Source organism: Anser cygnoides, chromosome 4 (assembly GCF_040182565.1).
Source record: "Anser cygnoides isolate HZ-2024a breed goose chromosome 4, Taihu_goose_T2T_genome, whole genome shotgun sequence".
Taxonomy (NCBI): Eukaryota; Metazoa; Chordata; class Aves; order Anseriformes; family Anatidae; genus Anser; species Anser cygnoides.
The window spans coordinates 35,280,308-35,296,115 of record NC_089876.1 but is presented as its reverse complement, the minus strand read 5'-3'; the positions used below and the strand labels follow the sequence as shown (position 1 = coordinate 35,296,115).

General features: G+C 41.0%; 1 protein-coding gene across 1 annotated transcript in view; it reads left to right on the top strand.

Annotated features, from left to right (window-relative positions):
• Positions 1-227: 227 nt before the first annotated feature.
• Positions 228-15,808, top strand: part of ANKRD50 (ankyrin repeat domain containing 50) — a 42,122-nt gene continuing 26,541 nt past the window's right edge. Inside the window, exons 1-2 of the mRNA XM_066995970.1 lie at positions 228-385; positions 1,110-2,396. Of these exons, the coding sequence (XP_066852071.1) occupies positions 1,918-2,396 (479 nt within the window). The 5' untranslated portion in view covers positions 228-385; positions 1,110-1,917. The remainder of the gene's footprint in view (positions 386-1,109; positions 2,397-15,808) is intronic.

The following is a 15,808-nucleotide window of genomic DNA, read 5'->3' as shown; positions in this document are numbered from 1 at the left end:
CTCCCCCCAGGGCGCCAGGCCCCGGCGGCGGGAGCCGCGCTGCCGCCCCCTGCAGGGCCGCGCGGGCAGGGTCTCGCCGCCGGGGCGGGGGGGGACGGACACGTCCCTCCCGGGGGGGGGGGGGGCGGGCGGTACAGCGTCCCCGCCGCCGTGTCCCTCCGCCCAGCACTACTTCTCCGCCGGCCGCCGGGCAGGGGGCGGGCCGCGGGGCGGGCCGCGGGGCGGCGCCTGGCGGCGGGGGTGAAGGAGGCGCCGCGGAGCGCGCACGGGCGGGCTGAGGCGGCCGCGGAGCGGGGCTGGCCGCGGCCCTGGCACGGCGGCGCCCGGGGGCGGGAGCCCGGCGGCCCGGAGGAAGAGGAGGGGCGCGCTGGGGGCGCCGGCGGAGGTGAGCGGGAGGCGGCGGGGAGCCCCCCCCCAGGCAGCCCGGCGGTTGTAGGGCGGGGGGTGACAGCGGCGGCGGGGGGGGCTTTGTGCGGGCTTCGGGGGGTTTTGGGGCGCTGGGCTCGGGGCACGGTCGCGGGGGGCTCCCGGCTGCTCGCTCGGCTTGGGGCGTGCCCGGGGTGGTGCCCCGGGGCCGGGGGGGCTGGCCGAGGGGGGACGGGGCTTTGCGGAGGGTGCGGGCAGAGCCCCGGGGTGGCGGTGGGGGAGAGCCCCGGCCGCCGGGTGCGCCCCGTGTCCTGCTGCCGGCGAGCACTGAACAAAGAAGGGTGCGAGGAGCCGTGGGCAGCGCTCGCGTGTGAAGTAACACCCCCCACGCACAGCCAGAGCCGGAGCCAGCTGGAGGAGAATTGGGCACGGGGAGGGCTGGGTGGCGAAACCTGGCTGGGGGGACCCTTCCCGAGAGAAAGGGGTACGCTCGGCGCACCCCGGGAGGGACCGCGGGGCTCCCCGCTCCTGGGATCGGGGCGGCTGCTGTCATACCTATTGTTTCTTAGGTTGTTTTTGTACGTGGCTAGTCGTACCTTTAAACAGTATTCTTTAAAAGAGCTTTTTGGATTAATTTAATAGAAGGAATAATAGCTATTGACTTTACTCTTTGTTGTCTGCTTTGCAATTGACTGAATTATGACTTGCACGTAGGGTTAAAAGTGCTGTCTCCTTTATTTCAGGGCTCTAGGGGAAGATGTTGTCTCTTCTGACATCTTGCGATTGAGATACCTGAGAACAGGTTCAGTAAGAATCCCGGTTCCCGAAGAAGAAGACGCTTACGAACGTACTGAAATAAGAAGTTGTAAACGCTCTTCTTTTCCTGTCATCTGTACCGCATAAGAAACCATAATCCGAAGCACTTCCCAGACACTTGCCCAGATGTGAGAAGTCTGTCTGCAAAGTTCTCTGTCCAAACTGACCATTTCTCAGTAAATAGTACATATCCGCGTGTTTGGGATGTGTATATAGTGCTCTGAAGAAAAATCGCTTTCTGTATAAAATTCCCAGAAGGAACGCTTTATTATGGACAGCTTTTTCTGGATTTACATCCAGAGAGATTAATGCCTAGAGTTGAAAGGCATTTAGTATATACTGAAAAGCTGGCTTTCCCTCAGTTTTTCCAGATGTATTGTCTCCCCTGTATACTGGGAACATACACAACTGCATAAACTACAGATGTAGTCATGGAGCTGTATGGACTTTTGAGCCATAGGAGAAGTATTGTTGAGCGCTGGTATCAGACACTGCTTCATGATGTCAGCTGAACTGTGATTGTTATGCTAATCATAATAAAGCACCCAAATGGAGTGACACCCTTTCCGAGAAGAGGCTGTTCAGTTTCATGAGGAAGGTTAACTGATTACCTTAACTTCTGTCAAGTTCTGTGCAGAAGATCTTTCTGTGCAAAATGAACGCGTTTCTCCTTGTGCTAAGATGTTGAAGGTGTACTGCTGCTTATGACAAATCCAAGAGAAGAAGCTTTATAAAATGGCTCAAACCAGCTTGCTGCAGGGAAAGCAGTTTTACTGTAGGGAGTGGGTTTTCCACAAGCTTCAGCACTGCCTCCAGGAGAAAGCTAACTGCAGCGGTAGTGCTGCCAACAAACCATCTCTTGTAGCAAATTCTGGGAATAATACCGGTGTTGTCTCTGGGAAAGGAGCTGCCTGGGGTGTATTGTTGGTAGGAGGGCCTGGTAGCGGGAAGACAGCCCTCTGTACTGAGTTACTGTGGCCAAGCTCACCTGCAAACCTGCAAAGAGGCTTACATCGTCAAGCTCTAGCCTTCCATTTCTGCAGGGCCCAAGACTCTGACACGCTCTGTGTTGGAGGGTTCATTAGAGGTTTAGTTGCACAAATCTGCCGCAGTGGACTGATCCAGGGATATGAGGACAAACTAAGAGATCCTGCCATTCAAAGTCTCTTACAACCGGGGGAATGTGAGAGGAACCCTGCTGAAGCATTTAAAAGGTAAAAACAAACAAGAAAACCCTACCCAAAGTAAAACCCAAATAAAAAGCAATACTGTTTTCTATTTAGGTTTTGCTTCCAAAGAGTCTACGATATAGATGGTTTAAAACATGGTTGTCTCTTGGCTTGTTATCTCTATGAATTACTCTCAGAGCTTTCACACCCACTGTGGAAAAAATGAAGTTTGTCCTTATAGCTGACATAAATAAATGTTTGCTTTTTAAACAAAATTTACTATTAATAGTGAATTTATTTACATTTGTATGATGATATCCTCAGTTGTAACTGGGGTTTTGGAAAGACTTTGAAGTAATTGACTTAAGAGCGGATGACAGCTAGGATACAGGTAGGATGAAGTCAGTGGCCTTCATGTGCCATAAAGGTAAGGCAGTTGTCCTTCATAGACATGAAACAGACCTTTTAGGACCCTCTGAAAAGCTTCCAATACTGTCCTCTGACAAAGAGGAAACTGGACTAATGGATCTCTGGGTCTGATCCAGCACACCAGTTTTATCTTTGTCTAAAAATATGTGGTAGGAAAATGTCCATTAACTCCTGGTGTTACTTCTCACAATGTGGATGGATTTGCCAAGACTTTATCACTACTTACACAAAAATAAAAGTATTGGGTGGATCAGAAACTCATCAAGAGGGTCTGTCCTGCCCCTTAGAAGGTTTGTCAGCTAAAATGAAGGAGAATACTTACTACGAAGTGCTCCCTAACAAACCAGTCTTTTCAGTATGTCACTGAGAATTGGATTTCTCTAAGGGTACTAGGGAGGGTGTATATAACCGTATAGATCTGTAGATTTCTTAAAAGAGTCTAGCATCTTGAGCATGGTATTCACAAGCACGTGTCTTATCAGTAGCTTGTTCCTTTGGCTCACTATGAAGGAAAATTCAGAAAGGATAAGGCTTGTCTCTAGCAATGGAGCTTCTACTGATTTTGCTGGTGGTATGAAACTTTCCTGGGTTGTTAGTTAAACTGACCTTCTTTACTGTTGCAAAGTGACTTAACTTTCTGTGGTGTTTAAGGTTTACTGGATGATGTTCATCGTATAAAAAAGAAGTCCCATCTCCTTTTATTTTTTTCCTGTCCACTAAGGCTGGGTAAACAAATACTGAGGTTGAACTGTAACGCTTGATCATACTGTCATGGTTTGGAAAAGAACCTTCCAGTTCAGGTGGCTGTGATATCCTTGTCTGGTAAATAAACAGGATGCAGGTCTACATTGTTTTCAGTGTAGTGTCTTAAAAGCAAAACAAATAAACCAAAGTGAGACTATTTCTGGATATTTTTGTTTGTTGCTAAGTGAAGATGCAACTCCTAGCAGCTATTAAGGCCCTCATTTCAGAAGTGTTAAGCCCTCTCAATCTCTAATGACTAAAAATGGGGTGAAATTAGGTGTCTATAAACAGAAGAGCAGACTCTCTGTCTAGCTTTAGGCAGTCTTTTAAAATCATGGAAGTGGATTAATCTGGTGAATAAGAGCCTGTTTACATTTAAAAGTCTATTACAAAGAAATCTTACTAATTTAGAGCAAATTCTGTGTAAGAGCCTGAATCTTGCCTCTGCTCTAAGCATGACTGCTTTGCTCTGAAGAAACGGAGTTAAGAAATGTTAAGACAAAAATGCAATATAGAAATATAAAAGATAATTGCAAGTCAGACCTAGCTTTTTAGATAAGACTGCTTTATGAATGCAGGGTTTAATGATAGGCTATTTGAGTATTTAGGTGTTTATATGGGATTCTTGGGTTTGTACTGGAGAAATGAGATGACGACGTTTGGTACTCTTATCTCCTTTCTCAAATTTTGCAGCAGTGATTGTGAACTCTTACCGTTTAGGCTAAAAGTACTTGCAATGCAGTACATCAGCTTAGATCAAGGATTTCTATTTATTTATTTATGGCCCTTCCTGTAGTCCTGTGTTGCCCACCTGCCCTGATCCCCTGCTCTCCAAAGCAGCTGTGGTAGCTGGTGTTTATCTTCCTATTTCAGATTTAAGGGAGATGAGGTGTTAGGGACGAGATGCTTTCCTGGCAATTGAAGTTTTCAGCGCTGTGGCAAGGGACCAGGAGGTGGCTGTTGACAGCAACACCGCCAGCTTGTTCAGCTGCCCGTATGGTACAGCCACTGTCCGCAGACACGGGGAACTTGGTGACACTCCCTCACCCCCAAATGCCTTGATTGCTTTTTAATGGCACTTTTGTTAATATATAAAGCAGGGAAGAAATGCTTACTAAAGCTATAAATAAGTATTTTTCATGATTCCTAAGACCTGTCAGGGAGCGTTCTAGCCTGGCATGGTTTTATAGGCTTCCTGTTAAATTTAAGTTGTTGCAATGGGAAATGAGCCTTAGGAAGAGTTAAGTCAGCTGATTGCCTTTCACACTGTGCAAAGGCCCTGAAACAGTATAAAACCCCCACCTCAATGCTCCATTGATTTTTACCTTATTTTAATGTTCTTTATTCAGCAGAAGATGGGACAGACCTTTCTTGAAAGGCACTGTCAGTTTTTTTCCTCTGCTTTGCACGGCTGCCCCAGGCCCTGCTACATGCTCATGGCCTAAAATGGAAAGTCTTGGCGTTAGAAGAGCTAAACAAGATTACACTATTCTGGTCTTTGTGCTAATTGTCCTAGAAATAGTGAGAAAGAAGAACTTTCCGGTGCCTTGTGAAGTGTCACTTTATAGATAACATAACATGCATTAGTCAAAAGAGTGAATCTTTTGGGGAAGAATATTTTAAAGAAGTTTTCAGCAACCCTTGCAGTCATAGCGGTACATGCGCAAGTGATTACCCAGAGAGTTAAGACTTTTCTCCTCCTGTTTGAATGTCTTCTCTTAAAATTTTCTCACGTATTTATAATCTTGAATTACCCTAAAAATTCTTTCAGGGTCAGATCTTACAGAATTGTAGACCTGGAAGGTGTGCTACATACAAGTGTATTTAGCATTTCTGGTTGCTGACAGCTGAGAGAAAGAAGTGCTGTTGCGGCACTGCTTCTGAGCCACTTCTCTTCTCCAGCCATGCAGTTCTGGAGCAGAAAGCAGACTTAAACATAAGGGAGAGCGATGAAGCCTCACATTCAAATTTTAGGTGAAAACTAAGCAGAAAAGTATAAAGGAAATGGCCAAGTATATTACATACTCCAAAAGGCAGATGAAACAATGTGTTAAACTGAATGCATTTAATACGAAAAGGTCTATTAGGCTATTCTTTCCCATTTAAATAGAAAAATCATAACCAGAATAACCTGAATTTTGCCAGACTAGGTTGTGAATGGGGGTTGTTTTCAGTTCTGTTGGAACAAGGTCATAACTGCCAGCGACTGGAAGGAATACAGGCAGCTGTCAGTTATCCAGGGCCACGAGGAAATAGAGGAAGTCAGATACAAACCATGGTTAGTACTGAAACTATTTAAATTAGTCTTTTTTTTTTCTTTTTTTTTTTTTTTTAATAAAGCATTTAAGGTCTTGGTTTATATTTTTTGGAAAAAGAGAATAGCGTTAAACTGTTTCAGGCAGCAGGGGAAGGCACATCTGCCTCGTGGGGCTGCAGCTAGGGTTAGTGGCGGAAAGCAGAGCTTGGTCAATTCACAGCCCAGAAAGTGGACCGAACTGGAAGTGTTGAACCAGTTTACACCACGGAGTGATTTCTTTTCCAGCCAGTGCTCTGAGTTTGAAAGCCATCCAGGACCAGAGCTCACAAGTTGGTTTCAGGAAATTCAGAGCGAGAACAGCTGTCTGTTAAATAACGCCGCGTGGTCAAGCTTGTACTAAGCTCACTTGTGGTGTGCAGCAGAAGTTTCAATTCTTTGTAGTCCTTGGGCGAACAGATGATATTAATAAATCCCTAAAAACTGAACTGCTACATGTCCCAGCAGGTTGGTGCAGGTGGAGATGCTTTGCTGTCACTCTCACGGACGAAGTCACTTGCTCTCCTCTGCGTGCCATCTCAAGGAACTTCAAATCTTGTGAGGTTTTGCACATGGGTGTTTTTCACGTGCTTAACTGAGTCAGTTAGGTTATTGTGCAGCAATCCTAAACTTTAGTATTAAATTATATCTATACAATAATTTTAGTGTAAGATGATCTGATCTAAGAGGTGTATGCTGTGGAAAAACAAAGCTATGAATTCAGATTTCTGCTTATTTACATTGTGGAGTTTGCATTCCCATGCAATTACCTGTCCCAAGTCTGTAGGGACCCAAGAAAAGAAGGATAAAATAAAAGCTGCTGAACATCTGTTACTGTATAAGAACTTAATAGAAATTTTCTCAAGCTGATATTTTATCTTTTTTACCAAAAGTGAGTATGGCAGAAAGGACACCACAGACTTACTTCTTCCATGAATGGTGATGCTGAATTCAGTGTCATGGTTCCTGTTTGTCAGGCAAGCACTGACTTTCTTCTGACTCCTGATCTGTGCTACTTATTTGAAAAGAAAACTACCAGAGAGTTAACTAAGACAGATAGGTGAAAAGAGTCATCCACACCAAAACTTAAAAAGTTGCTGTTGGTTGTTGCAGTTTCTGTTGCCTGTGTGTATGCCTGTGGTGTACTTCCTATGTGTCTGAGTACACAATAAATTTGCACTGTAGTGGAATATGACCAATAATATTGGATGATTTACAGAATGAAGCAGTTCTATAGTTCTGTGGCATATGCAAATATCCACAGACCTGATTGTATAATGTGTAAAAGGTCACATGAGGTTTTATGCTGACAGTCAGTTTGAAACTGTGGTTTATACTGATGAAAATTGAAAGCCTTCTTGCATGAGTCATTGGTCTGGACAGCATTAAAGTACAACAAATCTTCTGCCAATAGCTGTTATCTATGTGAAGTGACTTTGACCAGTTTGTGGGAGAACTCCGAAGGATTGAACCTCTGGTGTTTTATAGTTGGCAATGTGATAGAAATCTTATAACAGAACTTGGTCTGAAAAAAATGATGTAAGATTGTCAATCAATGCTAACAAGAATTTCCATCCCACTTCAGCCTCCTTATGTGTGTTGGATTTCCATGCTACTAATTTTTTTTCTTCTGTTCTACCCCCAAGAGTGGTATATGATCAGAAAGCTACGAAATTTAGGTGTTCAGAAGATCTTTAACCTTTATCTAAATGATAAGGGGAAACAAGTTTTATTTCGCGTTCTAGGTTGTTTTTCTGAAATTATAGAAAACACAGGCAAATGTTCTGTGACAGTTGTCCAGGGTCTTTAAATCTGCAGTACTGGAATGCCATTTTTCTTGCCTTTTATTTAGCATAGATGAAGGAGAAGATTCAGAAAATGAGTTGTCTGTGATAGATGAAACATGAAGAAGCTGTTCTTTTTGGAACTCCTTGTACTATCCTTGAAGCCAGTAATATAATTATCATGGATCGTGTAGACTTTATTGAGCAATTAATTAGTCAGCTTTTCACTGTTTTGGAGTAGCCTACTCTTAATTGAAAAAGCTTAAACATTTTTTGGAGTATATCTGAAAGGTCGAGGGCCAACTCCTCTTCTTTCCTTTTCTTTCTCTCGTTTTTCTTTTAACCATTTACTTTCACGTTATCTTTAGCTAGTAGAAGGTTTCAAGTCCTCCTTAACGACTGAGGCAAGAGATTAGAGTACACTGACTCCATGATAGCAAGAGGGGATAGTTTTCAATACTTCCCTACAAACTTAGCGTTGTCCTTTCTAGTGAATTAACTGCAGTATGTGCTGCTGTTTGCAGCTGGCAGAAGCATGGAAAGGACATGTAACTTTTGACAGTTTCATTGACACCCACATTTCTGCAATTTCTGTGAAAATAAGCAATATTTGTTTTGCTTTGGAGGTGGTGAGGTTGTAGTGTGTGGTATTCAGGCTGCTTTTTTCTTTTTTAAATGTGTTTAGTTAAGTCTGTTTCTACCATGAACTTAGAGGGATTTGAAATAAAAGATAAACTGAGAGGCAGCACACTGGAGTCAGAGGTATTTGATCTCAGGCTACTGGAAACTTGAAAGCTGCTGGACTTTCTACCAGTTAATACTGAATTGCTAACATCATGCAGAACAAATGTTTTTGTATAAAAGAGATGCCGTGACTTTTCTCTTCCAGGTCTCAGTCTCTCTGGAAGTGGTCTGCATCTTTTTCTCTGACCTCCTGCTGTCTGCAAGGCACTGCTGCACAGGCTTCCTGCTGCCTCTGCAGCGCCAGTACCATTTTGGTAGCTGTAGCCTTGCCACAATTACAAGGTAGCATGCACACGGATCTTGTCAGACTCTAATTTCATGGAGCTATAAATGGTAGAAACAAAGCCGAGGACTAACTATAGCCCATTTCATAGGAAGATCTAAATACATAATGAAATCATTTACAAGACCCTTTAAAGAAGAAAGGTTTTAAACTTCACAGCGTGTTTATTCATTTACCACATGTAAAGTTCAAATGTGCAAGTAACTGACTTCCACCTAGAGAGGGAGGCTTGGAGGGGACCTCAGAAAGTCAAGTCCCTCTCTTTGTCCCGGATAGAGGCCACCAAGTCTGAGAGATGCTTGCTTCGTCTGCTTTTATGCTTCATTGCTCTTACCAGAAAAAATTCCCGTATGTCTAACCTGAGTTTTTCTTGCTGTAATCTATTGCTATAAGTTTGTTATAACTTATGGTATTCTCCAAGACATTGAGCATAGATTCTTTCTTTTCTTTTTGAGACAGTCTTTTTCTTATGTGAAGGTCTTACTTGCTTTCATCTAATCTTTAAGGTACATAATGCTAACTTGTTAGTCTTTCCTCAGAGGTCACACCTAGGAATGTGATATTAAAAAAACCCTTAGCTAAATAAAGTTCTCTGTATGCAGAGGGAAATTTCATTAGCAATATCTTAGATGTGTAAATATGTAACATTCTACTTCCATACTTTCCCAGAATTTTGTCTGTTCCGACGTCATTCACTTACGCTTGACTAGAACCGTGAAGCGAGTTGGATCCTAGCCCAGAGTAGCTTGGTCTAGTACGAGATTGAATTCTGCTTATAACAGTGGCCATAAACATTTTCAGTTCAAAGCAAGCTGAGAGGGCAAGTCATTTTGTGTTAGGTATCTTTCTGTAGATTTCCTGTGATTGATGCATCAATGAATTGTTCAAGATCTCAGCACCTACAACGTGCCAAAGGAGAAGTGCAAGCACGGCTCTAGCAACGGAGGGCTTCATCTCATTTTTGTTTTCTAGGAGTAGTGAAAGAGTTGTGGAGTGGGACAAACTTCCATTCTTCCTTTTGAAATTGTACCATTTTGTATGATTAAACTAGAAGAGACGGAAGAATGTACCATTTCTTTCTACTTTTCAGGGAATTAGGAGGAGAATTAGATTTGATTGCTGTTGCAAGTAGTATAGAGATTTTTTTCAATTCAAGATGATAAAATTTGTACACATGGTATAAAAAAAAAAACCAAACATCTGAAACCTTTCTGCTGTTATTGTATTGACTGTTACTGATTTCAGATAATCAGTGAGCGTTTGTAGAAGGTACTGTATTCCCTTGCAGTCCTTTCCAGCATTTTAGAAAGCTTAATATTGCCTCAGAATTTAAGTACTTTGTGATACCTTTCTCATCATCCTTCTCTTAAGTTCATGGAACAAATGGATCACAGCAGTATTTATTCTCTCTGAATAAAGTTGGTTGCCTTCTCTCGCTGTGTGGAAGCATTGCTTACAGTTTTTCTCTGGAAGGCATCACTGCTGCTGCCACCTCTTCCTCTTCCATGTACTTCAAACTAAAGCGATTAGGTCTTAAATGGTAGAAAAGGGTTCTAGGTAACAAATTTCTGATTTGCAGAGTGTATGTAGGAAAATAGCTGGAGTAGCCTTCTGAATCCTATCCCTCTCCTTTTTCGTTTTTAGGTTTAATCTTGATGGTCCATCCCATGTAGTCTTCTGCCTGTGCAAGTCTTATTTTGAAGCAGGGTGTTGGACCGAAGCTGAGTGTTGGCATGACAGGTTCTTAATTCTGTGTGATTACGGGCTAGGTTCATAAAAAGATTCAAGTCTTTCCACTTCTTCAAAATTTTAAGACTGTCGATCATAGTCATGGCAAAACTTAAGGAACATGTGCCTCTGTCACTGACACTACGTACTCAGCTGTAATGGAACAATTATAATTTGCTCTTAACATTTGATTTCTGGTGAAGAAACTTGGTGTCAAAAATTCTTACCTTCAACGTCGAGTGGCTGAGGGACTGTTTATTTAAAAAATGTTTAATAAACTTTTTTTTCAGCCCAACTTCTATGGGTTTAATCAGAAAGATTGAATGGTTTTACTCGTTAGCTCCCTTGTAGATTGATGTTCATGCTGTGGAGGCTTAAACTTAGTGATCATTTAGGAGAAACTTAAAATATTAAAACGGCAGACAGCCGTCACAGCACAGAGCCTCTTACTATCCTTCATAGGAAGCAGCTACATGTAAGCCGATATCTGCAAGATCAAAAGGTCTTTTGAGATCTAATGAAGAAAAATGGTGAACAAGACAGTTTGTGTGAAAGAAGTAAGGAACAGTACCAAAAAATCTATTACGCTGAACTTTAATATTGTCTCCTGTGTGATGGTGCGCTTTGAAGATGTAAACAACTGCAGTGGATGAATGTTAAATGTGTGGTAAAATGCTGCTCATCTTCAATGTAGCTTACTAGTTGCAACAGTTCAAGTAATTATGAATACAGTTTCTGTGCTGACTTTCACTTTCGTGTGGTCTGTTAATTTATAGGTATTTACATATTTGTGTCATGTACATTACAGAGACTTCCAGTAAATAGACCGTTTGCCTACTTTTCAATTATTCACTAACATGATTTATTTTATACTCAGAAATTAGACTAGAGGCAGGACAGTGATGGAAAATCATAGTGATTCATGAGTGAAGGGAGAAATGAGATTTTTCTAAGAACGTGCAGAAGGTGTTAAAAAGAACCTGCCAGTTCAGCTTCTACTTCCTGCTTGGTGAAACTGAAGCTCTAGGAGGTGGATTGGTATTTCAGAAACTCAGCGTTTGGAGAGTATCTTGACTCTGGTGGAGCTTCCACTTCCTAGCACGTCCACATAATGGGTAACGTGCTTTAGACTCTTACCGACACAGGTTTTCGTAAAAAATGCTGTGTTCTCACGCTGTACACTATTAGAAAGTTGAGCATTGCCTGAAGCTTAAGCACTTCGTGGCATGTTTCTCTTTAGGCTTTTCCCTTAAATCTGTGGAGTTAGCAGGTCACATCGCAGCAGTTCGCGTTTCTGCAAGAGCACGTTGTATGTTCTTCTTTCATTGTATGGAAGCTCTGCATACAGACTGAACATAATACCACTTAAGGTTTTAACCTTTTCAGTTTGAATTACCATAAGAAAGTTTCCCTAAGGCATTTTAATAATGACAACTCACATAGGCCTTTTTGTCTTCTACTTCTATAGGCATTAACATTTTGCCTTTAATCTATGTGGCTCAGTCTTAAACCTTGCAGGTTTTCCTATAAGCTGTTTAGTTAGATGGACCTTCATAGCAATTCTCACTTGTTAATTATTTCCCTTCCCTCCTGTTTTCTATGCACATGGTCATAGCTTGTGCAAGGGTTTAAGTTTCTTTTCTTTTTTTCCTTTTTAATGAAAAAAATGAAAAGGATTTGGAGGATTGTGAAGTAGAAAGGACTTAGTGTGTCTAATATACTGGGAAAAGATAGTATTGAAGTATCTCCTTCTGAAAGTGTTAGTGAAGCCATGCATTGAAGAGGTTTCAGTTTCTGCCATGTGATGATGTGTGCAATGCACTGGGAATGCTCATAAACCTTCCCCATGCTTTAAGAGCAGCTGTGTTTTAGTTGATGGAGAAACAGTCAGTGATTGAAGAATTACTGCTTAAAAATAATTAGGGTGAGTGAGATTTAGAAAAAAATATGTATCGAACACCTATATATATATATATATATATATATATATATATATATATATATATATAACCCAATCCTTATTTCAAAGGTGTTGCAGAGGAAGTGTTGCAAAGAATGTAGGTGTGTGGGTTCCTGATATGCTCGAATGACATCAAAATGTGGTAGGATAGCATGAAAGAAGAACTGCAAATGAGATCAAGAGAAGAAAGCAAAATAGGGAAATTTACATAGCTGATGGAGTGAACAGTGGAAATCAGTTGCAATCAAAGTTGTCTCCATGGTGTGTATTTGCTTCTGCCTTCATATGAAAGACCAAAATGTCTTTGTCATGATAGAAGGTGATGATACTTTTTGGATCAGTTTTGGATACTGTTTTTAAATGGGCAGGAGTGGGAATAAAGGATCATACATGATTTGTATCATGTTGAGTTCAGGGACCTTCAGTCCAGGGGTCATTGTGATGTCTTTTCCTTTTCAGTGTTATTTTGCTTTTCCCATGTACTAATGGTAGTTGGCAATAGTGGGGCATGTGAAGAGGAGGAGAAAAGGGCACCCATCTCGCACAGAAGTGAGCCTGTGTTAAAGGTCGGTGCTATCTTGGCAGATGGAAGAGGTTAGGGGAGTGTTACAGCAGCATCTTACTTAAGGTTATTTGAAGAATCATAGACTTGTCTGGGAAGAAACAGAAAACTTTTCAGAAGATCTCATTAGGTAAGGGAAATATGAGCAGTATAGAGATGACAGTAACAAGTGGGAATGAATGAACCTCATGAGCAAAAACTGTTGAGAAACAGATTACAACATCACCTCAGTCTCATAGCACCTAATTAAAAAATCTTGGTTGAACTGCACTAGGTCGCCTGCAGTGGCACAAATCACTAGTGTCTATACTTTCTCTCTGCTTCCATGAAGCAGACTTCAACAGGACAGCGGAAAAAAGCTGTATTTGTAGGTCAAGCAGAGCCGATAGGTAGAAAGAGAAATTGTCTTAACATGATTATAAATTGCCCCAAGTTAGGAAAGGAATATTAGCTCTGCCTTCTCTACCAGATAGAAACTTAAATAGCCAGGCAAAGAATTCAGGTAAGGATGTTACAAACTATTGGGATAAGTTGCCACTTTCTCTTTTAATTCATGATAAAGTTGCTATCCACAGTGAACTTTTTTGTTGGTGTATAAATTGGTATGGGGAAAAAAAAAAGGATATTTATTTATTTATTATTTATTATTTATTAATTTATTTCACATTGTCTATTTTAGTTAAGGTTAAAAATAGATCTTACTAAATACAAAGCTCTAGAATTGCTTCCAAGGATAAATGCATCACTGCTGCGAGATAATAGAATCATGTTCACATGGTGCTAACCTGGCAGTGGTTTTTGAAAGTAAATTACAAAGAAGATACAGAAAGGATCGATAGGAGATTTACAGTCGAGGGAGTTTAAGAGAGTCAAGTCTGGAGTTGGGAGAGGGGGAAAAAAACACCAGGTAATTCATATATGGAACCTGAATGATGCAAGAGGAACATACGCTTTGGATTCTGCTTCAGGGAATATGGGGAGAATAATTTTGAATGGGACACATGAAAGCTGCTCTCTCTCTGCTGCCTCTTCAACTAAGACAGTGCATCTAAAGGTTAGGAGAATCCTTTTGACTTGAGAAAATAAGATGGAAGAAGATTCATGGTGTAATGCAAATATAGAAGGAAAGCTGTCCTAAGTGCATGGCTGGTAAGGTAGGATCTTTACAGCTTTTCATCTGGTATTTGTGCAGAGGATTTTCTGGAAATGAGGTTAGACAGTATAATCCTGTGATCAGTGCAGCAGTTGAAGCATGGGGTGTTTTACGATGCCGCGCAAGAAATCAGAAAGGCAGGTCCGGAGCAACCTGACTAGGAAAGGACCGAGATTTCAAAACATTTTTTGTCGTTTATCCTGGTTCCAGCAGGCAGGCAATTCAAGACCCCTCTCTTCTGAAGAAACAGCTTGCTCCTGCAGCTCCTCTTCTCTGCACATCCCAATCAGTAATGCATTCTTATCTTCTCAAATCAGATGTATAGGAAAAATCTAATTAACTCTAGGATTGTCAAACTTAACTGGAGTAATAACTGTGATTGGTTTTGTATCATCTGCATCATGCTGTTGTCTTTTGTTACAAAGTCATGGAATAATAGAAAATATGACTGGCTGGACAGTAACCTAGGATATAGCCTGACAAAAGCCACACACTTGAAGTATCCAGTGCAGTTTTCTACCTGTCCCATCTGTTGGGATTTCTTGTTTCAATTTTTGTGGCTTGCGTTTCTCTCATGTCAACAAATACAGTCCTGTACATGGAAAGCAGGTCTGTCTCTTCAGTTGTTTATGTTCTGCATACATTGAGATGCAAGAAAGAAATGGATTTTGTCTGTCTCCAAAACAGAATAATACCAGCAACTTAAAATGCCTGTTAAGCTACAAGAATTTATATTCAGTTGTATATTAATGTGTTCAGATAACACTACTTGTAGTAGAAGCTATATTTGATTAACAAATAGAGGTTAATTTTTATGACTAAGGGACCAAATAGTTAATGAGGAAAACTGAAAAGACTATATTTCACTTTGCTGCACCTTTCATTTCATAAATGATTTAAAACTAACTTTGCAATTTTAATATATTCTGTTGCATATATAAATGTGTTAGTTTTTCTTATTATGGTACCCTATTCCTACCTGTTTCATTTCAGTCATAGACTTCTGAATATTTACAAAGCCATTATCCTAACTTTACAGGTATAAAAAATAAAGTGCAGAATGGGTATTCTCTCATTTCAACTAATAACAGATTATAGGGAGTCTGATTTGATGCTTTCATCTCATACATTTGATATAAAATGCAGTTTCTTTGATGTCCTTCTTTTAAATTAATTTAAAGAGATTGAGTTGTGGAAAGAAGCAATGAGAATGTAATCGATGCTTAATGCAAAAACAGTGGTTTTGACCCTAACAAATGAGATCTTTTAAACAACACATGGTGGATGACAAATCCCAGGGGTAAATATAAATAACAGCATCTTAGATAATGGCTCAAAAACTGGGGATGGAGGAGGAGAGGAAATAGGGGTATTGATATAGGGTCATGGGACGGACAAAGAGGAGGATGAGAGAGGCAGTTAATCAAATGTCTTAGGTGTCTTTATACTGATGGAAAAAAGGTATGGGGTATAAACAGGCAGAACTGGAAATCTTAGTACACAGTCAAGGTTGATTTAAATACTATTAAAGATCTCTCAGGGTAACTTGTGTGACTGGTATGTTAAAAAAAATGTAACTTGTTTTGGAGTTACTTTCTGTATCATACACTTGCTTGGAGTTCTAGAATAGACTAAAGCTACTATAAAGTCTGTGAATAAAGCAATATGCTACATTTGGGGATGGTTTTGCATATATGATATCTACTTAAAGGTTTGTAGAAAAAAGTTATTTTTACTGACTATAAATAAAACTCCCATACCAGACCATCTTGTATGT